This window comes from Salvelinus fontinalis, chromosome 22 (genome assembly GCF_029448725.1).
Source record: "Salvelinus fontinalis isolate EN_2023a chromosome 22, ASM2944872v1, whole genome shotgun sequence".
NCBI classification, from domain to species: Eukaryota; Metazoa; Chordata; class Actinopteri; order Salmoniformes; family Salmonidae; genus Salvelinus; species Salvelinus fontinalis.
Genome location: NC_074686.1, coordinates 764035 through 787728, shown reverse-complemented (window position 1 = coordinate 787728; position 23694 = coordinate 764035). Strand labels below are relative to the sequence as shown.

The 23694-nt window shown below is 43.6% G+C and overlaps 2 protein-coding genes across 11 annotated transcripts in view; both read left to right on the top strand.

Moving 5' to 3' along the window:
- ubap2l (ubiquitin associated protein 2-like) overlaps positions 1–13833 on the top strand; it is a 79963-nt gene extending 66130 nt beyond the window's left edge. For 4 of the 8 annotated variants that reach the window (XM_055875839.1, XM_055875844.1, XM_055875841.1 and 1 more), the window contains 8 exons: positions 3178–3231; positions 3484–3565; positions 3983–4203; positions 5664–5769; positions 9421–9546; positions 12198–12268; positions 12443–12646; positions 12769–13833. In XM_055875839.1, the coding sequence (XP_055731814.1) occupies positions 3178–3231; positions 3484–3565; positions 3983–4203; positions 5664–5769; positions 9421–9546; positions 12198–12268; positions 12443–12646; positions 12769–12864 (960 nt within the window). In that variant the 3' untranslated portion in view covers positions 12865–13833. The remainder of the gene's footprint in view (positions 1–3177; positions 3232–3483; positions 3566–3982; positions 4204–5663; positions 5770–9420; positions 9547–12197; positions 12269–12442; positions 12647–12768) is intronic. The other 4 variants (XM_055875845.1, XM_055875842.1, XM_055875840.1 and 1 more) reach the window with 3 other exon arrangements.
- A 773-nt stretch (positions 13834–14606) lies between these two features.
- Positions 14607–23626, top strand: hax1 (HCLS1 associated protein X-1). 3 transcript variants are annotated; one of them, XM_055875846.1, is made up of 7 exons: positions 14607–15377; positions 15742–15977; positions 16340–16548; positions 16708–16771; positions 21408–21538; positions 21852–21966; positions 22265–23626. In XM_055875846.1, the coding sequence occupies exons 1-7, from the start codon at positions 15304–15306 to the stop codon at positions 22336–22338; spliced, it is 903 nt and encodes a 300-aa protein (XP_055731821.1). In that variant the 5' UTR covers positions 14607–15303; the 3' UTR covers positions 22339–23626. The 3 variants fall into 3 exon arrangements, with proteins under 3 accessions (XP_055731821.1, XP_055731822.1, XP_055731823.1); XM_055875847.1 differs by having other exon boundaries at positions 14610–15377; positions 15742–15968; XM_055875848.1 differs by lacking the exon at positions 14607–15377 and adding an exon at positions 15459–15643.
- Positions 23627–23694: the final 68 nt, after the last annotated feature.

Below are 23694 nucleotides of genomic sequence, written 5' to 3'. Positions count from 1 at the left end.
CAGGAATACGACTTTCCCGAAGCGGATCCTCTGTTTTGCCCACCACCCAGGACAATGGATCGGATCCCAGCCGAAGACTCAAAACAACGACGCGGTAGAAGGCGCAGACGGAGCGGTCTTCTGGTCAGGCTCCGTAGACAGGCACATCGCGCACCGCTCCCGAGCATACTATTCGCCAATGTCCAGTTTCTTGACAACAAGGTATATGAAATCCGTGCAAGGGTATCCTTCCAGAGAGTCATCAGAGACTGTAATGTTCTTTGTTTGACGGAAACATGGCTCACTCGAGACACTCTATCGGAGTCGGTACAGCCAGCTGGTTTCTTCACGCATCGCGCCGACAGAAACAAACATCTTTCTGGTAAGAAGAAGGGCGGGGTTGTATGCCTTATGATTAACGAGATGTGGTGTGATCATAACAACATACAGGAACTCAAGTCCTTCTGTTCACCTGACTTTGAATTCCTCACAATTAAATGCCGACCGCATTATCTACCTAGAGAATTCTCTTCGATTATAATCACAGCCGCATATATCCCCCCCCAAGCAGACACATCGATGGCCCTGAACGAACTTCATTTGACTCTATGTAAACTGGAAACCAAATATCCTGAGGCTGCATTTATTGTAGCTTGGGATTTTAACAAGGCTAATCTGAAAACAAGGCACCCTAAATTCTATCAGCATATCGATTGCGCAACCAGGGCTGGCAAAACCATAGATCATTGTTATTCTAACTTCTGCAACGCATATAAGGCCCTCCCCGCCCTCCTTTCGGAACAGCTGACCAAGACTCAATTTTGTTGCTTCCAGCCTATAGACAGAAACTAAAACAGGAAGCTCCCACGCTCAGGTCTGTTCAACGCTGGTCTGACCAATCAGATTCCACGCTTCAAGATTGCTTCGATCACGTGGACTGGGATATGTTCCGCATTGCGGCGAACAACAACATTGATGAATACGCTGATTCGGTGAGCGGGTTTATTAGCAAGTGCATCGGCTATGTCGTACCCACAGCGTCTATTAAAACATTCCCAAACCAGAAACCGTGGATTGATTGCAGCATTTGCGCAAAACTGAAACCGGGAACCACTGCTTTTAATCAGGGCAAGGTGATCGGAAACATGACCGAATACAAACAGTGTAGCTATTCCCTCCGCAAGGCAATCAAACAAGCTAAGCATCAGTATAGAGACAAAGTAGAGTCGCAATTCAACGGGTCAGACACAAGGTATGTGGCAGGGTCTACAGTCAATCACGGATTACAAAAAGAAAACCAGCCCCGTTGCGGACCAGGATGTCTTGCTCCCAGACAGACTAAACAACTTCTTTGCTCGCTTTGAGGACAATACAGTGCCACAGACACTGTTCGCTACCAAAACCTGCGGGCTCTCCTTCACTGCAGCCGACGTGAGCAAAACATTCAAACGTGTCAACCCTCGCAAGGCTGCAGGCCCAGACGGCATCCCCTGCCGCATCCTCAGATCATGCGCAGACCAGCTGGCTGGTGTGTTTACGGACATATTCAATCAATCCTTATCCCAGTCTGCTGTCCCCACATGCTTCAAGAGGGCCACCATTGTTCCTGTTCCCAAGAAAGCTAAGGTAACTGAGCTATATGACTACCGCCCCGTAGCACTCACTTCCGTCATCATGAAGTGCTTTGAGAGACTAGTCAAGGACCATATCACCTCCACCCTACCTGACACCCTAGACCCACTCCAATAGGTCCACAGACGACGCAATCGCAATCACACTGCACACTGCCCTAACCCATCTGGACAAGAGGAATACCTATGTGAGAATGCTGTTCATTGACTACAGCTCAGCATTTAACACCATAGTTCCAAACTCATCATCAAGCTCGAGACCCTGGGTCTTGACACCGCCCTGTGCAACTGGGTCCTGGACTTCCTGACGGACCGCCCCCAGGTAGTGAGGGTAGGTAACAACATCTCCACCCCGCTGATCCTCAACACTGGGGCCCTACAAGGGTGCGTTCTCAGCCCTCTCCTGTACTCCTTGTTCACCCACGACTGCGTGGCCATGCACGCCTCCAACTCAATCAAGTTTGCAGACGACACTACAGTGGTAGGCTTGATTACCAACAACGACGAGACAGCCTACAGGGAGGAGGTGAGGGCCCTCGGAGTGTGGTGTCAGGAAAATAACCTCACACTCAACGTCAACAAAACAAAGGAGATGATCGTGGACTTCAGGAAACAGCAGAGGGAGCACTGCTGTCCAAAAAAACATTGCTGCACGTCTGAAGTTTGCAAAAATGCACCTGGATGTTCCACAGCGCTACTGGCAAAATATTCTGTGGACCGATGAAACTACAGTTGAGTTGTTTGGAAGGAACACATAGCACTATGTGTGGACAAAAATAGGCACAGCACACCAGCAGCAAAACCTCATCCCAACTGTAAATTATGGTGGAGGGAGCATCATGGTTTGGGGCTGGTTTGCTGCCGCAGGACCTGGACAGCTTGCTATCATCATCGGAAAAATTAATTCCCAAATTTATCATGTCATTTTGCAGGAGAATGTTCGGCTATCTGTCCGCCAATGGAAGCTCAACAGAAGTCGGGTGATGCAACAGGACAACGACCCAAAACACAGAAGTAAATCAACAACAGAATGGCTTCAACAGAAGAAAATACGCCTTCTGGATTGGCCCAGTAAGAGTCCTGACCTCAACCCGATTGAGATGCTGTGGCATGACCACAAGAGAGCAGTTCACACCAGACATCCCAAGAATATTGCTGAACTGAAAAGAGGAATGATCCCAAATTCCTCCTGACCGTTATGCAGGTGTGATCCACAACTACAGAATTTTTTTTGTTGAGGTTATTGCTGCCGAAGGAGGGTCAACCAGTTATCAAATCCAAGGGTTCACATACTTTTCCACCCTGCACTGTGAATTTTTACACAGTGTGTTCAATAAAGACATGAACATTTATAATTGTTTGTGTGTTATTAGTTTAAGCAGACTGTTTGTCTATTGTTGTGATCTAGATGAAGGTACAGATCAAATTTTATGACCAATTTATGCAGAAATCCAGGTATTGCCAAAGGGTTCACATACTTTTTCTTGCCACTGTATATTGCAATTGGAGAAGAATTGCAAACATTTTTTCCTTCTATTGTCTTTTCTCACCGCCTTTTGCCTCTCAGCCTCAGGTGTATGGCTATGATGACCTACAGATGCTCCAGGCAAGAATACCACTGGTGAGTAAGTTGGATCTAATCTGGATCTAACCCATCCATTTAGCGGGTTGGCCAAATATGACTTCTGGCATTTACTAGTAACTCTAACAACAGCTGCAAACTGATTTTTAAAGAAGGGAAGAACTGGCTGTCTCGCCAAACTGTTTTTGGAACTTATTTCTTTCCAGGAACTGTGCTATGTTGCGAGTTAATGAAATGGGATATAGTCTGATAATCGTACTAGTAAAAACTGAGCCTCTTCTATCTTCTCAGGATTACTACAGCATCCCGTTTGCCACCCCCAACACAGCACTGACTGGCAGAGATGGCAGCTTGAGCAACAACCCTTACTCTGGTAAGCACCATTCTAACCCCCATCTGGTGTATAACTAAGTCTACTTTCCTATTTTATGGACTGTGTACTGAATGCTAACACAGTGAAGGGAGGGGTTTGGTGTTAGGAACGAACACATCTGTTGATCCTGTCCTGCAGTCGCCATGGCAAAACTGGACAGTGGTGTGCTAGAACAATGTGCAGCCGCCACCAGATGGTCAGACCTTCATCGCCGTGACTGACTTGAACTGATTCGCTGCTTCAACGCTATTGTCCATTGTTCTGGTGTAGTAACTGATTTCTGAGAATCACCCGCTTGTTGCTTGAACATAACGGAAGTTTTTCTGTCACTTTTTCGCTCATCTCTCCCACTCATCCCCCTTTCTCACACTTTTCACACTTTCCCTTTTATCTCTCTCCCCCGTTCCCCTCCGGCAGGTGACTTATCAAAGTTTGGTCGAGGTGACGCGTCGTCCCCGGCTCCGGCCACCACGTTGGCTCAGCAGACGCAGCAGAACCAGAGTCAGACGCACCACACCACGCAGCAGCCATTTCTCAACCCCGCACTGCCTCCCGGCTACAGCTACACCAGCCTGCCCTACTACACCGGCGTGCCGGGCCTGCCCAACACCTTCCAGTACGGTCCCGCCATGTTCCCGGTGAGGTTTCTCATGATTTGTCTGGGTATTGTTGTTTTGGATGTTTTTTAAATTATATGAAGTTTTAGGAAGTTAACAAGGGTATGTTCTCGTGATGCATGTATACATGCATTTTGCAGTCCCGCCAGGATTTAGATTTTTTGTGTGTAATTTCTGCGGCCAAAAATGATTGATTTTGCAGCAGCTTTTCTGAAATTCTGTGATACATTTTGCGATGTTTTTTCACGTTAATTTCATATAAAGCATTAAAAAGTAATGTGCTCAGTTTTAGGTCGATTTTAAGCAGAATACATAATACAAAAACAATTAGAAACATCTAAAGTGCTCAATTTTGTTTTCTTGAACACTCACACATACCTCTCCTCTCCATCAGGCTTGGGGCTTGCCATCAACACAAGATGCACCTCCCATTCCTATTCACGCTCTCTCACTCTCAAAAAAAACAAATAGATTCAAAGCTGATCAATCACTTTCAATTTGAGGATCGATTTCTTTCTAATAAATTGTCTTCAATATTCTTGAGATTGTGTTTTTTTTTTTGAAAGGGTTGTGAGGGAGATAAAGAACAGAACGTACAAATATAGAGTTGTGGTTGAAATGTACTATTCCATTGCTAAAAAATCCAGAAAGATTGTGCTTTCGTGATCCGTATGAAGTTTTACAGAGTTTAATTAAAGCGGCAAAGCTGACAAATTGCACACAGTGTTTTGAGCAGTGCTCTCCATAGACAGACTGGGGTGAGCAGAGTGCCGACCACCCTACTAAAGCCAAGGTTAGCGGAGTAAAAGTTTGAGTAAAACGCCACTCACCTTGATTCTTTTAGTGCTTGCCACAGTCTTCCCTGCTACCACTTCAGTCATGGTGATCTGCCGCTGCTGTGGGAACTGTTCTGACATTCTCATATTCTTTGCTGATTCGAAGTGACTGTTGATTGTCGGCTTTCTCTAGTTTCCAAAAACATTTGGAAATTGTTTCGCATGGTTGTTAGCTGTTATTTTTGTTTGCAAATGAGATTGATTTCGGTTCAGTGTACTGCCGGTCAGCCATCAACAATCACCCATCTTCGCACGTGAATACGCTGACAGGCCAGGGGACCAAACGTTGTTGACGTGTGGTTGAATTGAGCCATTTTCCACGGTAACAGTGCAGTAATTGGTCAAAATTACGAGCTCTCGCATAATATGCGCTGATTGCTTGATTTTGCATTGAATTATGCGATCACGGAATCCTGGAGGGACTGATTTTGTAGTATGACATGCAAACTGTCCTCATTTATAATTGGGGGACACAAATATATTACAAACTGTTTTTGGGCAAAATGTCCTCTAATGCAGCTTCAATTGAGAGAATCCAGTATGCTGTAAAAGGAATTGAAATTGCATGTGTTAGCAGCTGATATTTTATATACTTTAGACAACTAAAGTATATTAGTTTCACCTCTAACCTGTCTGTGTTTCCAGGTTGCTCCTACCTCGTCGAAGCAGCACGGTGTGAACGTTGGTGTCAACCCCTCGGCAACAGCCTTCCAGCAGGCCAGCGGCTACAGTTCCCATGGTTACAACACTGGTAAGACTAAACACACCCTGTGGAACAGCATCTGTTCAGGGGTCATTCAGTTCAAATCTGTACATACTGATAGAATGGCTATCAACACTGCATGCAACTGAAAGTCAGTTTAGTCGACACTGCCTGCATTCACTTTTTTATTTAATAGGCCTCTCACATTCAAAGGTTTTTTGGGTTTGAATGCAACTAATTTCAGTTACACCAAGTTGGAGACATTAACATTTGCCTGTGCCTAAGCAGGCAAAGGCTGACATTGCCCACATTACCGGTCTACATCAACCGCTCTTCAACATGGTTAGTAGATGAAATGGCACTAACTCCAACCTTTCTAAATCAGGCACGCCACTGATGTTGTTGACCAGCTGTTATGGAGCGGTTTCTGTTGCATGGAGACAAACTGCTGCCGTTGTTACCAACAAACTATTCTAACCAACCAACCCTGTGCACTGTCTGATATGGGCCAGCTATTCATGGGTTGCATCTCCGTCACTCGGTCGCGTTGTTGGCATTGTTATCAACGTTCTACAGATGCTGCAGCAATATTGATGTTCAAAAGTAGAACTGGGACTAATAACTGTCATCTAAATTACACTATAGGAGCTTGGGAATACGATGACATTGCTAAAGTAGGCACAAAGTAGGAAACAACTTTGCAATCATGTTGTCAAATTTACTTTAGACAGATGGCAATGTTATTGTTAACTCGAAATGACACAACGACAAGGTTCCAGTTTAACAAAGTTTACTATACTATATGAACATACTACAAGGTAGCCATTCCACTCCAGGCTAGGTCCATCAACAACAAGACTCCCTGCGCAGGCACACGCTTGACTGATTGATAGCCCCGTAATAACATAAATATAAGGATACTTAAAACATGAACTTAACAATCTCCCCCTTTTCTTTAAAGACAAATAAAACATCAACAACATAATTAAATGTCCAAGTATTATTCAAGATCCCCATTACAAATGGGTTGTGTGACAGTTTTTATTTGTATTACTCAAGCTGCCACTTTCCATTACTGAGAGCCTGTAGGAGCGAGAGCCTGTAGGAGCACAAGACCGGATGCTCCTTTTTTAGTCAGACAGTCAGCAAGCTGTTCCTTTGTGGTCGACCACAGAATCCGCTGGATTCTCTGTGCTCGAATAAGTTCCTTGATGCTGCTAATCTCAAAGTCTTTTCTCTGTGACAGACTTGGTTGACTTCACAGCATCAACTAATGAGTAGTTGTCAGTGACACAAACTACAGGTAGAAAGTGCCGTTTTGTCTCACCAGTGGTAAGCTCTGAGAACAGAGTTGCAAGAAAGATAGCATTGTCAATTCCATCCGCAAGAGCAAGGGTTTCTCCAGCAAGTGTGCTTCGGACAACCCTTCTGATCCTTTTTGACTGCCAACACATGGGTGAGAATCTTCCTCCTTCACCCATTAGCACGGTTAGATGTCCACCTTGTGTGCCTCCATCTGTAAGGTTCCCTAGCGAAGCATCACTGAAGACAACTAGTTTCAAAGAGTCATCTTTTCCAACATGCTGAAACGTTAAAGTCACTTGTTGTGATTTCAGTTTACGAACAACTTTGTTCGCCTCATGAATGGTTTGTACAGTGGCGTGTTTTGTGTTAGATGCCAAGTTGCAACCATCAAACATTACATCAGGTCTACTCTGTCTAGCAACCCATAAAATGTGTCCTATATTTGACCTCAATTGACCAGCTTCAATTCCACATAGAGGGGAATTCCTTTGTACGGCTCTTGAAGAATCCAGTTGAATGGGTTGAAGATTCTTGATATAGCTCTCCTGTTGCCTCGGTATTTTTCCATCAACTGTAATAAACTCTATGCTAACATAACAAAAATGATCATGCTCCTCACGGCCAACCTAGAAAACAGCTTTGAAGTGTGGAATCACAGTTGAAGCAAAGGTCTGTGAGCCACCCCAGATAAAGTCATCGACATGACAGGCAAGTACTCCAGTCACATTGCAGTCTTGATCAAGCCAATAGAAGACTGCAGGATCCACTTGTGACATTTTTCCACCTGTATTCAGCATTGTTGCCTTGACTTTGTTGTACCAGTAGAGTGATGTATCTGCCAGTCCATACACACTTTTTTAGTTTCCACAGTGTTCCTTCGCTTTTAGCTTCAGGCGGAGGTCGGATGTGAATGTCCCTTGACAGCTCTGTTCCCTGCAAAAATTCCATAGACATCAAATCTGCATTAAGTTTCCATTTTTTTCTGGCAGATCACTGACATCAGCAATCTGAGTGATTGTCGGTGAGTCTTTTGGGAGTTCTTTAGCAGCCAGCTCCTCAACCTCTAGCCACTAGACGTGCTTTGGGCACTATTCCAGTTAAGGATTCTTTAAGGGTACACACCCACTTTGTTGAGATGCATTTTTGGCCAATGTCTTTGACTTCCTCAAACACTCCATTTTTCCTCCAATTACTGAGCTTATCTAGCTTAACTGAGTCAAATGACACGTCCTTTGTTTCAAGTACATCATCATTTTGAATGTCATTCTGTTTTTCTCGATTTTCTATTGGTTCAATTCTGATATTATCTACAAGTGACAGGTCAGCTGACCCTGTTGTACCAGAAAGTGTAGCTGGTTCAGAGTACTGCAAGTTGTACCAGTTCTGGTGTTTTGCTTTTCCTGCTCGTCCAATGACGGTTGCTGTATGTGGAATACCACTTTCTCTGTCCATGTAATTTAACAGTTATTAGGTAGCAAAGTTTGTCAGAAGTAGCTAGCTAAAATCTGGAGGTCTCCCCTCAATCTTACATAGCTAGCTAACGTCCTACTGCATCGAATGTCAATCTGGCAACTTAAATGATGACAAGGTTTTTGCACAAATTATTTGCCTTTAGAAATGTCATTTGTGTTTTCAAGCCACAGTAATGCACTTTAGACAATCTTCATCAGCGCCCAATGAGGATGCATTGAATAGAAAGCTCAGTGGGGCATCAGTCTTAAAACTTACGTTTAAAACAATATTGTGGCACAACGCGCAACCCATGAATAGAGTGATCTGGGCCCAATATAGATTATTAGTTTTGAGGCTCGTGATTTTACTTTCTTTTATAAAAATGTTTACAGGGTTTGCGTTTATGTGAAGACTTGTCTAAAATGGGAGTGGAAATAGTAGTTTTATTATTCTGCAACTCTCACCATTCTTTTGAATGGAGAAGGAGATCTAGTTTACCCTTTATCTTTTTGTTAGTACAGTAATTTGTTCTATTTTAGTAGTTTTGGACTGGAAAAGTGGACTGTATCGATATTTCCTTTGCCCTCCTACATGTATTACGGGGCAGTAAGGTGGTGGGTGTTCTGTTGCTACTGCCTATCATTGCTTGCTTCTGCTCATTCAATAAGTGGAGTTGGGTTTCCGGCTACACCCTCCATCCCATGAGGTCATCTCTCTTTCTCTCTCTCGCTCCATCTATCCACCTCTATCCTTTAGTCTTCCTCTATTTCTCTCTCCCTCTATCCACCTGGTCACACAGCATCTATTATCCACACCACCTACTGCTTCCTGCCTCCACCGCCCACCCCTCCCTCCCCCTGCCTGACGCCCCAATACCCACATCCTAACCCTGCTTGGTGTGTCTAACGCTGTGGGCTGTGGCTATGTGTCTGACTGTTGCAGGCTATGAGGATATGGGCCAGGCTTCGGGGAGTGGGGATTTCTGTAAGGGTGGATATGGCACTGCCGTGGCTGCCGCCGCTTCTGCTCAAAACAAGCAAGCCAGCTCTGTCAGCGGGCCTGGAGTCGGTGAGTGCCGCCACACACCAACCCTCCCTTCCTCCCTCGCTCTGTCATCACCTCCATCCTCTCCCTCATTGCTGCTTACCGTCCAACACCACAGAGAAGACCCTGACACCCGTTTTGCAGTCAACCGTCACCCTCTGTCTGCCTCCATTCTTCTGTTACTCATCTGTTCTGTCCCCCAGGACTACTCATCATTAGGCACCAAGGTGCTGTAGGAAGGGTCAAATGTCCTCAGAATTAACACTGTCAATCGTATACCTTAGCCATAGGACAGCATTGCCCAAAAACTGTCCTGGGGACTCCAAGGGGTGCACGTTTTTGCTCTAGCATTTCAGATTAAAATATTCTAAGCTTGATGATGAGTTGATTATTTCAATCCGCTGCGTAATGCTAGGGCAAAAACCAAAATGTGCTCCTCATTGGGTCTCCAGGACCAAGTTTGGGAAATGCTACCATAGAGGCTAGCTAATTGTTTATGTTCAATTCTTACATTTCTAAAGCGTTGAGGGTAGCTGCTAACCATTTAACAGTTGATGAGTAGCCCTGGTCCATGCTCCCCTCACACACGGTGCTGCTAGCTTTCCACCCATGGTGTGCTTGCTTCAGTGTGTGCCAGAAGTACCTTGCTGCCCGCTGGCCTGTGCGGTTGACACAGGATGTACACACACCCCAAGGGTGGGGAGCGAGTGACAAAATGGAGGTCCTGCCTGTTGAACTGCCATGCTCTGAAATGGGGATACTAAGACTATGGGGTGTGAAGGTAACATGTTTCCAAAGTGCCACGCTCCCTCAAACTCAATGTATTCTGTCAACTACAGAAGATAAAAAGGAATGCATTTTTTATGTAGATGAACAGTGAATTTCCTGAGTGCGGTTGACAGGGTTCGTACAAAGTGCTTTTAAGGTACTTTAATTTAGCACTCTAAAATTCAAGTACTGGAATGCCTTAAATCACATTTTCTGAAGTTGGTACTTGTAAAGTACTTGAAGTAAAATGAGAGGAGAACAGAAAATGATCAAATACGTTGATTTGAAAAGTATTAGAAAAACGTATTGGTCTTGCAAATTCATTTCCAGGCGGACTACAGAATTTTGCAGCTCGCGCATTCCACCAACACTGCCACTCAGCCAGGCAGGTATAGAACTGACTGCTTAGGCGCCGCCAAACGTCACATCGATAGCTAAAATGCCGGGCAAATGTAGATTAAATCCTACCTGGCAGGATATTGTTTATGAATGGGTTTTGCCAGACCCAACCAGGGATTTAGTGGAGAGTAAACACTGTTTATGCACCTTTTGTTTATGAAAGTGTTTAATGACTCCTCTTCCACCACCAATGTTTAGCACACATTTGGCACACCCACCATTTTGTACCAGAATGCTCACCACACATCAGCTATAATGATGGAGTGTAATGTATACCGATTTGGGAGTAAGGGACCTGACGATCGATCCGTCTCGGCTCGAAACATTGTCTTGATTAAAAGTGGTGTAGGAGCCATAATGGTAAAGGGGCAAATCATGTACAAGCCATTATAGGAATGGTATAGGAGCAAATCATGTACAAGCCTTTTTGTTTCTCTGTGAGCACACGTCCGAGTAATCCATCTGGCTCCGCTGTTTTGTGAATGTTGACCTGTTCAAAGGTCACATAGGCTACCGAGAGCGTGATCACACAGTTGTCCGGAACAGCTGGTGCTCTCATGCATGCTTGCTTCGAGGCACTGGGCAGCTTGTGGCTGAGTTTCACTTTGTAGTCCGTAATATTTTTCAAGCCCTGCCACATCTGACGAGTGTCAGAGCCGGTGTAGTAGGATTTAGTCTTAGTCCTGTATTGATGCTTTGCCTGATTGTTTGTCGGAGGGCACAGTGGGATTTCTTATATGCGTCCGGATTAGTGTCCCGCTCCTTGAAAGTGGCTGCTCTAGCCTTTAGCTCGGAGTGGATGTTGCCTGTAATTCATGGCTTCTGGTTGGGAAATGTACGTACGGTCACTGTGGGGACGATGTCGTCGATGCACTTATTGATGATGCCATTGGATGAATCCCGGAACATATTCCAGTCTGCTAGCAACACAGTCCTATAGCGTAGTATCTGCGTTATCTGACCACTTCCGAATTGATTGAGTCACTGGTGCTTCCTGCTTTAATTTTTGCTTGTAAGCAGGAATCAGGAGGATAGAACTATGGTCAGATTTGCCAAATGTAGGGTGAGGGAGAGCTTTGTATGCGTCTGTGTGTGGAGTAAAGGTGGTCTAGAGGTTTTTTTCCTCTGGTTGCACATGTGACATGCTGGTGGAAATGAGTTAAAACTGATTTGTTTGCCTGCATTAAAGTCCCCGGCCACTAGCAGCACTGTTTCTGGATGAGCATTTTCTTGTTTGCTTATGGCCTTACACAGCTCATTGAGTGTGGTATTAGTGCCAGCATCGGTTTGTGGTGGTAAATAAACTGCTACGAATAATATAGATGAAAACTAGTCATTAGAATGTGATGTACATTTGACTGCCTTACTTTCTATCTGGTAACTGCTGCCTTACTCCCGGACCATTCTGTGGATCTGACTCCCAGGGGTTTCCCTACCTCTCCTGCAGGGGTTGTGACCTGTAGACATGGTGAAGTAAATATGTCCGAACCCCTTTGTTTCCTCTGCAGGAGTCTCGGTCACGTCAAGCAACACGGGGGTCCCAGACATTTCAGGGTCTGTTTACACAAAGACACAGCAGGTGAGAATGATGCTACAGTGATACAAACACTGGAATAAATGTATCTGCTCTGAGACATACGGAAAGTTTATTACAACCAGTGTCTGTATAAAAGGATGTTTGTACGCAAACAAATGTAACAACCGCACACTAGTAAAGACAGGGCAACCAACGTGGTTGTGTTTATCCCTCCAGCAGCAGTCTTTTGAGAAGCAGCAGGGTTTCCATGCAACCACACCGGCAACTTCCTTCAGCCTGCCCTCGGCCCTGGGCAGTGGTGGTCCCATCAACCCCCCAGCCGCAGCTGGTTACGCTCCGGCCCCCTTCATGCACATCCTGGCACCGCACCAGCAGCCCCTCTCTCAGATCCTGCACCACCATCTGCAGCAGGACGGACAGGTACGGTGTGTGTTTCACGGCGCATGTGTGTGTTGTGACGGTGCATGTGTCACTGTCTTGGAGAGAAATAGCTAGCACTGGATACCTTGCCTATGATCTTTTCCTATTTTCTCTCCTAACAGAGTGGTACTGGACAGCGCAGCCAGAATGCTTCACTTCAACAGAAAACCCAGATCAACAAGTCTGCATACAACAGCTACAACTGGGGGGCCAACTAACACCTGGCCCCATGTGTCCCAAAGTCTGACAGAAAAGGGGGTATCCTTCCCCACAAACGGTCTCCATGTAACCCCCACTCTCTTAGAGATCCCCTCCCCACTCTTTCTGTTCAGCACACCGACAGTACTCACCCCTGTCATGGGTGTCGCTGAGCTGAGAGGCAGTCTTGTAAGAGCGGGATGGAGTTAAATGATTATAGTAACAGACCATTAAGAGCAGAGTATTGAGTGTCTGGAATTTGTATCATGTCCAACCCCCCTCCCTTTCGCTCTGTTGTATGTAACATTGAGCTGTTTTCTAATATAAATGTTTTTTTGTTTTTTTTTACTGATGGGAGGAACAAAGATGTTGAAGGCGGGAGACAGGCTGGTTTTCTATTCTCACCCTCTCCCCCTTATACTTGGGCGAAATGTAACCTTCCCACCATAAACCCAAACAGATGAACTTTTTCCTTTGTTTCCCATTGAGTTTGTCCAACATTTTAGTTTTAAGAATGGATTTTCTAAATTGGCAGAGGAATTGTGAAATGTATTTTTTACCATTATGTATATGTGTGTATGCACATCTGCGGAGTGTTTTTGTGTGTACACTGGTGGGCCTTGGGTGTGTATCGGTCCTCTCGTTACTCCCAAACGCAGTGAGTTACACACTCATACCATGTAAAATGATTTCCCATGTTTCCTATGTTGTAAAATAGCTTTACCCCTGATTAAAAATGTAACATTTGTAGATTGTTGCTTATTCTGCAAGAGTCGTACTAGAGGCCAGGGGCACACCCTTACCTACCTATGTGTTGAAGTTGTTATTTTTCTAATCCCCCCCAATATATTAGGAAAGCTGCAGCAATGATTACTAATGGACAAAATTGTACTATGTTTTTGTCTGATTTTTCTTTTTGTACTGTGCGTTAAAATATATTTAAATGGCTTAACTTGTCTTGTACATATATAAAAAAAACAAGTACTGTAGTCCTTGTTTGTTCAATGGCTTCCCCCCTTCCCTTTCTCAGATCCTCACTTGTTACCTTTTTTGTTTCATGGTTTATTTTGTTTTGTAAAAAATATATAAATATTAAGTAAATATAACAGGAAAAATACATTATCATCATTTTGGATGTGAATGTCTTTTTTTTAAAGAAACTTTATTTTTCTATCATGTGGCTTGTAAATACAGCAGTCTTTTTTCTTCTTCAACTTAGTCAGCTAAACACAGTGGTGCCCAGTCTTGGTCTTGGTTGGGGCAGTCATTCTGCAAGTTTCCCTTTATCTAATTTCTATATAAAACAATATTGGTATCATTTGGTTGAATACAGTACCTCATTCAAAAGACCTGGATTGAAGGGAACCCTCAAGGACAGTCTTACATTAACAGGTTTGGACATCACTGCTCTGTAGTCATCCAAGAAAGTGGGGGTGGGGTGGGCAGGGCTGTGTTCGTACACAGTTGGTTTGGACGACCAGCAGTATCAAATAAAACTCAACTCAGTGATTGTTTCTCTGTAGAACTCTGCATGGTGCATCCTTGTCTTTTTTTCAGAAAAAAATAGCATTTTGGTGAGCTAGAAGGTAACATTTCAAGTAATTTCATTGAGTCAAATTCGTGTATCGATATTTCCTTCACAGACTAGCCTGTTGCACTTAAAATTAAAAGCACATCTGATTTGTTAAATAAATCTATTGTATTGTAACGACCCTGGGTTTATAAGCGCGGAAATCGACACTGCCGTTCGAGCATGCTTTTGCGGCACAGTCGATAGCGCGCCGGACTTCGGGCTAGAAGGTCGAGGGTTCGAGACTGTTTCATTACAGTTTTGACCTGAAAGAAATTAACTTGCTACACAATTATTGAGGGGACTACTAATCACGCACATCAGTGCTGCCGCTGGTCCTCTTGAAGTGGAGATCTAGGTACAACAAAAGATGTCGCCCGATTGTAGTCCTAAAACCCGGGAATTAGTTACCTTTGGTTCGTTCAACATCCCTATGCGAAAAAATGATGAATGGGGAAAGAATATGGTTTTGGAATAAACGCCGAAAATAAGGTTTGAGATAATAATAGAAGTCGGTTAACATGACCATTATGAAGCCGTTGTGCTTTTTTTTATTTTTTTATTGCATAACTAAGTGACGTTTGCTAATGGAGATTGTCGCAGAACAGAACGTATAAAAATATCCTAAACCTGTGTTTACCACATTATTTTCGGCGTTTATCCCAAAAAGCCCTTAATTTCCCCAATAGGCTTTGTCCAAGCGAACCATGGAGTTAGTGCCTACAAAAATACGCCATTACTATTGCCCTACGGTAAACTGGTCGGTGTGTTCCAAAACCGTCGATTGCGTCATTCTTCAGGGAAGTCTATGACTTTACGGCAGTGTTGACATCGTCCTTCGACTAGTTCAGCATGAAGTAGCTAAATTTACATCAAACGTTTGATTCAAATGAGCTTATTTGATCTATTTCGTGGATTTTTTTGGGTACCTGGAGGAGGCCATGATCGTGGTGAGGGCCGAAGGTGAGATACCTAAAGCCAGCTAGCTTCAGGCTGGTTTACTAGCTAACTAGATAGCATAAATGGCGTTGCATAACTTGCTTCATAATTAGTGTCTTGAAGCCAATTAAACCACCGCTGTAACTAGTATAGCTGACTAGCTATATGTTTGGCTAGGTATTTAGTGTTACGTATTTCATTTGCTTGTCTTCTACCACGAAAGAAGTATTGGATTTGACATAACTTGAAACGTGTCATTTGCTCCAGAGACCAGGAGGTGGGGCTAAAGTGTAGGTTAAATGCTACTTTCTTGTACAAGCACTGCTGCTTAGATGCAGTGACATGTCTTTAAAGTTTCTCCTGGCTCACTTTTCCTAATCTTGCTCAGGGACCCCTTCTTCGATGGCATGACCCATGACGATGATGATGACGAAGAGGAGGATGGACTCTACTTTGATGGTTCCCAGGGTGGTGGTGGCCAGCAGGACCTGTTTGATAATCAGTGGAGGTTTGGGTTCAGCATGGGCCCAAACGGAGTGAGGATCCAGGAGCCTGAGATGTTTGGCCAGTTCTTCAGAGAGATGGAAATCTTATCACAGCTAGGACGATACGATGGTCAGTTTGGTAGGAGCAGTCATCCTTGGCCTGGTCTCAATATTTTTTTTGTCATGACAAGGAGTTGGTATGACACAAAACCAAGACAACCCTCAAACATACCTCTAACAAGTTGATATTGACAGGGGGATGCTGATTCTGTGTAGTGTGAATGAAATTCCCTGGTTAAAAAATATATGGTTATAGATGAGCCATGTAGTTACTTCTGGTTTAGTTATTTAACTAAGAAATATGTGTTCACTAATGTTTGCCAATTGCCATAACCAACCATGCATCATCTCTGTAATAGACTGGTCTAATAACACTATTACGCCAATTACTTTTTAATATTCTAAACACTATCAATCTATGTGACCTTTCCCTCATTCCAGGTGTTCCCAGTATTGAGGCGCCCCTTTCCCAGGACAGGTCAGAGAAAAGTGGGGGAGGATCCAGTAGTGGAAACTCCTTGAGGGACTTCATGTTGAAAGGCCCCAGTGACTTCCCATGCGGGTCGACTGGGCTACCATCAGGAGAGCCCAGGGTCGATAAGAACCCTCCATCTGGTGGCCCATGTTTCCCCAACACACCCTTTTCGAAGGTATAGGAGAGATCTATCCCAGTCATCATTCTCAAATTACAATATAGTACATTCTGAATAATAATTTTATGAGCTACACATCCTACAGGTGGTTACTTTTTGTGTACAGTTTATTCTCTTCATTAATCATGTCCTTTGATTATTTTTTATTTTCTCCAGTTCAATGATATTTGGAGAGGAAGGCTACAAAGGGATCAAAAGCAGGAGCCAAAAGCAGACAGAGGTACGGGCATGTTATTGTCAAACGGCCAAGTTATTTGGATTTAGACGCAAGGTCCTGTAAAATCACATTTTATTTGTCACGTGTGGCGAATACAACAGGTTGACCTTACCGACTCTCTTCTCTGTATACATCAATGATGTTGCTCTTGCTGCTGGTGATTCTCTGATACACCTCTACGCAGACCACACCGTTCTGTATACTTCTGGCCCCTCTTTGGACACTGTGTTAACTAACCTCCAGACGAGCTTCAATGCCATTACAACTCTCCTTCCGTGGCCTCCAACTGCTCTTAAACGCAAGTAAAACGAAATGCATGCTATTCAACCGATCACTGCCCGCACCTGCTCGCCCGTCCAGCATCACTATTCTGGACGGCTCTGACTTAGAATACGTGGACAACTACAAATACCTAGGTGTCTGGTTACTGTAAACTCTCCTTCCAGACTCACATTAAGCATCTCCAATCCAAAATTAAATCTAGAATCGGCTTCCTATATCGCAACAAAGCATCCTTCACTCATGCTGCCAAACATACCCTCGTAAAACTGACCATCCTACCGATCCTCGACTTCGGTGATGTCATCTATAAAATAGCCTCCAACACTTTACTCAACAAACTGGATGCAGTCTATCACAGTGCCACCCGTTTTGTCACCAAAGCCCCATACACTATCCACCATTGCGACCTGTATGCTCTCGTTGGTTGGCCCTCGCTTCATACTCGTCGCCAAACCCACTGGCTACAGGTTACCTACAAGTCTCTGCTAGGTAAAGCCCCGCCTTATCTCGGCTCACTGGTCACCATAGCAGCACCCACTCGTAGCACACACTCCAGCAGGTATATCTCACTGGTCACCGCCAAAGCCAATTCCTCCTTTGGTCGTCTTTCCTTCCAGTTCTCTGCTGTCAATGACTGGAACGAACTGCAAAAATATCTGAAGCTGGAAACACTTATCTCCCTCACTAGCTTTAAGGACCAGCTGTCAGAGCAGATCACTGCACCTGTACATAGCCCATCTATAATTTAGCCCAAACAACTACCTCTTCCCCTACTGTATTTATTTATTTTGCTCCTTTGCATCCCATTATTTATATTTCTACTTTGCACATTCTTCCACTGAAAATCTACCATTCCAGTGTTTTACTTGCTATATTGTATTTACCTCGCCAAAATGGCCTTTTTTTTGCCTTTACCTCCCTTATCTCAGCTTATTTGTTCACATTGTATATAGACTTATTTTTCTACTGTATTATTGACTGTATGTTTTGTTTATTCCATGTGTAACTCTGTGTTGTATGTGTCGAATTGGGATGCTTTATCTTGGCCAGGTCGCAGTTGCAAATGAGAACTTGTTCTCAAATAGCCTATCTGGTTAAATTTAGGTGAATTTAAAATAAAAAATGCTTAATTACAAGCCCTTAACCAACAATGCAGTTAAGAAAATAAATAAACTAAAGTAACACAGTAAAATACCAATAATGAGGCTATATACAGGGGGTACCGATACCGAGTCAATGTGCGAGGCTACAGGTTAGTCGATGCAATTTGTACGTGTAGGTAGGGGTAAAGTAACTATGCATAGATAATGAACTGCGAGTAGCAGCAGTGTAAAAACAAAAGGGGTGGGTGTCAATGCAAATAGTCCGGGTGTCCATTTGATTAATTGTTCAGCAGTCTTACGGCTTCGGGGTAGAAGCTGTTAAGGAGCCTTTTGGACCAAGACTTGGCGTTCTGGTACCGCTTGCTGTGCGGTAACAGAGAAAATAGTCTATGACTTGGGTGAATGGAGTCTTTGACAAATTGTTGGACCTTCCTCTCTCACCACCTAGTATATACAGTTGAAGTTGGAAGTTTACATAAACTTAGTTTGGAGTCATTAAAACTCATTTTTCAACCACTCCACAAATTTCTTGTTAACAAACTATTGTTTTGGCAAGTCGGTTAGGACATCTACTTTGTGCATGACACAAGTCATTTTCCAACAATTGTAAACAGACAGAGTGAATTATAAGTGAAATAATCTATTACAATTCCAGTGCATCAGAAGTTTACATAGACTTTACATACAGAAGTTGACTGTGCCTTTACACAACTTGGAAAATTCCAGATTATGTCATGTCTTTAGAAGCTTCTGATTGACTCAAATTATGTCAATTAGCCTATTGGAGGTGTACTTCAAGGCCTACCTTCAAACTCAGTGCCTCTTTACTTGACATCATCGGGAAATCAGCCAAGACCTCAGGAGAAAAAAAATGGTGGACCTCCACAAGTCTGGTTCATCCTTGGGAGCAATTTCCAAATGTCTGAAGGTACCACGTTCATCTGTACAAACAATAGTACGCAAGTATAAACACCATGGGACCACGCAGACAGCATACTGCTCAGGAAGGAGACACTTTCTGTCTCCTAGAGATGAACGTACTTTGGTGCAAAAAGTGCAAATCAATCCCAGAACAACAGCAAAGGACCTTGTGAAGATGCTGGAGGAAACAGGTACACAAGTATCTACAGTGGGGAGAACAAGTATTTGAAACACTGCCAATTTTGCAGGTTTTCCTACTTACAAAGCATGTAGAGGTCTGTAATTTTTATCATAGGTACACTTCAACTGTGAGACGGAATCTAAAAATCCAGAAAATCACATTGTATGATTTTTAAGTAATTCATTTGCATTTTATTGCATCATGTTGTTTGGGTGCTTTGCTGCAGGAGGGACTGGTGCACTTCACAAAATAGATGGCATCATGAGGGGAAATTATGTGGATATATTGAAGCAACATCTCAAGACATCAGTCAGGAGTTAAAGCTTGGTCGCAAATGGACAATGACCCCAAGCATACTTCCAAAGTTGTGGCAAAATGGCTTAAGGACAACAAAGTCAAGATATTGGAGTGGCCATCACAAAGCCCTGACCTCAATCGCATAGAACATTTGTGGGCAGAACTGAAAAAGCGTGTGCGCGCAAGGAGGCCTACAAACCTGACTCAGTTACACCAGCTCTGTTTGGGTGAATTTTGGCTTATTCCTCCTAACTTTTTGTGGGAAGCTTGTGGAAGGCTACCCAAAATGTTTGACCCAAGTTAAACAATTTAAAGGCAATGTTACCAAATACTAATTGAGTGTATGTAAACTTCTGACCCACTGGGAATGTGATGAAAGAAATAAAAGCTGAAATAAATAATTCTCTCTACTATTATTCTGACATTTCACATTCTTAAAATAAAGTGGTGATCCTAACTGACCTAAAACAGGGAATTGTTACTAGGATTAAATGTCAGGAATTGTGAAAAACTGAGTTTAAATGTATTTGGCTCAGGAGTATGTAAACTTCCGACTTCAACTGTAGGTCCTGGATGCCAGGAAGCTTGACCCCAGTGATGTACTGGGCTGTATGCACTACCCTCTATAGAGCCTTATGGTCGGGTGTCGAGCAGTTGCCATACCAGGCGGTGATGCAACCGGTCAGGATGCTCTCGATGGTGCAGCTGTAGAACTTTTTGAGGATCTGGGGACCCATGCCAAATCTTTTCAGTCTCCTGAGGGGGAAAAGGCGTTGTCGTGCCCTCATGACTTTCTTGGTTAGTTTGGACCATGATAGTTCGTTGGTGATGTGGACACCAAGGAACTTAACTCTCGACCCGCTTCACTACAGCCCCGTCGATGTGAATGGGGGCGTGTTCAGCCCTCCTTTTCCTGTAGTCCATGATCATCTCCTTTGTCTTGCTCATGTTGAGGGAGAGGTAGTTGCCCTGGCACCACATTGCCAGATCTCTGACCTCCTCCCTAAAGGCTGTTTCATTGTTGTCGGTGATCAGGCCTTAACACCCTTGTCGTCAGCAAACTTAATGATGGTGTTGGAGTCATGCTTGATCAAGCAGACGTTGGTGAACAGGGATTACAGGAGGGGACTAAGCACGCACCCCTGAGGGGCCCCCGTGGCAGATGTGTTGTTGCCCATCCTTACGGGTGGCGGCCCGTCAGGAAGTCCAGGATGCAGTTGCAGAGGGAGGTGTTTAGTCCCAGGGTCCTTAGTTAAGTGATGGGATTTGTGGGCACTATGGTGTTGGAACACTGAGCTGTAGTCAATGAACAGCATTCTCACATAGATGTTCCTTTTGTCTAGGTAGGAAAAGGGCAGTGGGATTGAGATTGCGTCATCTCCGGATCAGCTGGTGCTCTCATGCATGCTTCAGTGTTCAGTGCTTGCATCGAAGCGAGCATAAAAGGCGTTTAGCCTGTCTGGTAGGCTCGCGTCACTGGGCAGCTCGCGGCTGGGTTTACCTTTTGTAGTCCGTAATAGTTTGCAAGCCCTGCCACATCCGACCAGTGTCAGAGCCTGGTGTGTTGGGATTCAATCTTAGTCCTGCATTGACGCTTTGCCTGTTTGATGGTTCGTTTGAGGGCATAGCGTGATTTCTTACAAGCGTCCAGATTAGTGTCCTGCTCCTTGAAAGTGCTTTATGGTTGGGTTCTGGTATAACACTCATCATATTAGCAAATAGCAAACTTTTTAACACTGTAGTTTGATAAAGAAGCTGTAACAAAGGTAGATGATGAAAATATCCGACTTCTGCAGCCTTCTCTACAGTTACCTGTCTTGTTTTTTGTTCAATTTCCCAAACACCATCTCCTCAGATCTGGACTCGCAAGTGTCCCTTGGAGGGCTCGATCAGATTCTAGCGCCACCTGCTGGGTCTTCCACTCAGCCAAAGATGCACTCTTACTTCCAGTCGGTCACTGTCACCAAAGTGGTGAAGCCTGATGGGGTAAGAGATACAGTTCACCTCGCAATGGTAGACAAGTAAAGCGCTCCTCTTGGTCTACAGTAAAGTGCTCCCTGTTTTTTCCAAGATGGTCAACATGGAGGCACTCCATTTCTGTGTCCCTATAGGCCCTGGTCAAAAGTAATGCACTACATAGGGAATAGGGTGCGATTTGGGATGCACACCATGTTCAATCCACACCATGTTCAATCCACACCATGTTCAATCCACTGTTTAGAACCATGCAAAGTTATAGAACCCTTATTGAGTTTCCATGACAGTCTTGGATGTTCTGTTTTGTATGTGTTTTGTTTAGAGTGTTGAGGAGAGGCGCACAGTCCAAGATGGCCAGGGGAACGAGGAAACCACAGTGACTTATATAGGGGGGCGCGAGGGGGTACAGGATCAAGCCGGACCGCTCTTACCACCAGGTCAGTGTCCTCCAGTAGGGTTTATGTTTCTAGTCACCAAACGGATGCCCCGTTTACTGTATCATATCATAATGTAATTTAGCAGATGCAGGTATATCATATTCAATTACATAGACCTATGATTTGACACAATTGAATGTGAAAATACCTTGACACTGAGAACCTTACATGGTCAAGGTTGGAAGCCATGTATTTATCACTGAATATGGGGGGAAACTGTATATTGTGATGATACGTAAAATGCCTTATCAACCTCCAACGGACTTAACAGTATATTAAAACACGTTTTTCCCCCTAGGTGGCACACAGCCCTTTTCGGAAATGCACGATGATCTTTCCTTGTTTTCAAAATTCTTTGGAGGCAGGAGATGAACCTATCGATTGGAAGCTCGGAAGAAGAATAAATGTCAAATCATTTCTAGACATTATTTCACTATGGCATTGTGGTATAGTAATGTTTAGGGTTGGGTTATATTTTCAGTAAGGATTTAATGAAGCCTGTTTATTGTCTCTCTCTTAACTATAGTTAGGCTGGATAAACTAAGCTTGGTCCCAGATCTGTTTGTGCTCTTGCCAACTCCATTGCCAAGCCAAAAATGACTTGGCATGACAAGGAGTTGGCATGATGTTACAACAGACTGAGGCTAGAATTTTAAAAAAGTATTTCAGTAAAACGTGTAGCATGGCAGTGTGATTCTTAATTGACCAATACCCACTAAGAGAGCTAGGTAGAAAATATTATGGACAAAATTGAAGAGTCAAATAACCCTTTTGTGAATAGTTTGCAGAAACAGCTCAACCTAAATCAAGCATAAGAAAATTCTGACTTGTCAATATGCATATTTTATTTTTGTGAAGTCCTTTTCAAATTCTGCAATGTGAATTTATGACTGAACAATAGAGGCGTAATATATTTACACCTAGTGTTTTTTATAAAATTGTGATGCTTGTTTAAATCTGTTGAAAAACGACCTGTCGGGGGCCCTGGTCAAAAGTAGTGCACTATTTAGGGAATAGGGTGTCATTTGGGACGCAGAACTCACATTAGGACCTCTAACCCTTTTGCCTCAATTTGGGTCACACTACTCAGAAGCATTTGCATTTTTTGTAGATCACACAATTTTTTGTTGTTGCCATTTCTATGAAGTAAGATTAAAAATAACTAGGCTCTTATAACAATGAAATGGTATTTCCAGAAAACAAGCGTAACTTGTACCTTTTTGTTGTTGCCTGAGGACAAACTGATGTAATTTTGAAGGTTGTTGACCAGTTTTCAACAAAAGCATTGCTACATGTACTCTGTAATATGGGTTAACTTTAATGTGATCTTCATGATGACTGCTACCACATTTTTGCTTTGCAAAAGACACACAATCTGATGTATGTTTTTGCCAGATACTTCTGTAGGTGTGGTGTTAATGGCCTGCTAAACAACAGTCCAAGGCTTCTAAATTTAAAATGTACTTCATGTCATACACTTATTTCTTGAGACGCAAGAGAGCTCGTAAGCTAGTATGTCTGTTTAGAAAATATAGGATGGTCATCTTATTGATGATGGAGGATTATCATCATTTAGCTAAACGCTCACCTCTGACCTAATCTGTTCCATTATATGGTCAGAGACGCAACTGGTTTAAGAAATAAAAAATGTAAAAATGCAGTTTGTTTCTGACCTCGTGCTTGGCTACAGTAGTGTCAATTGTCTTACTGCAAGTAACTTATCTAGCA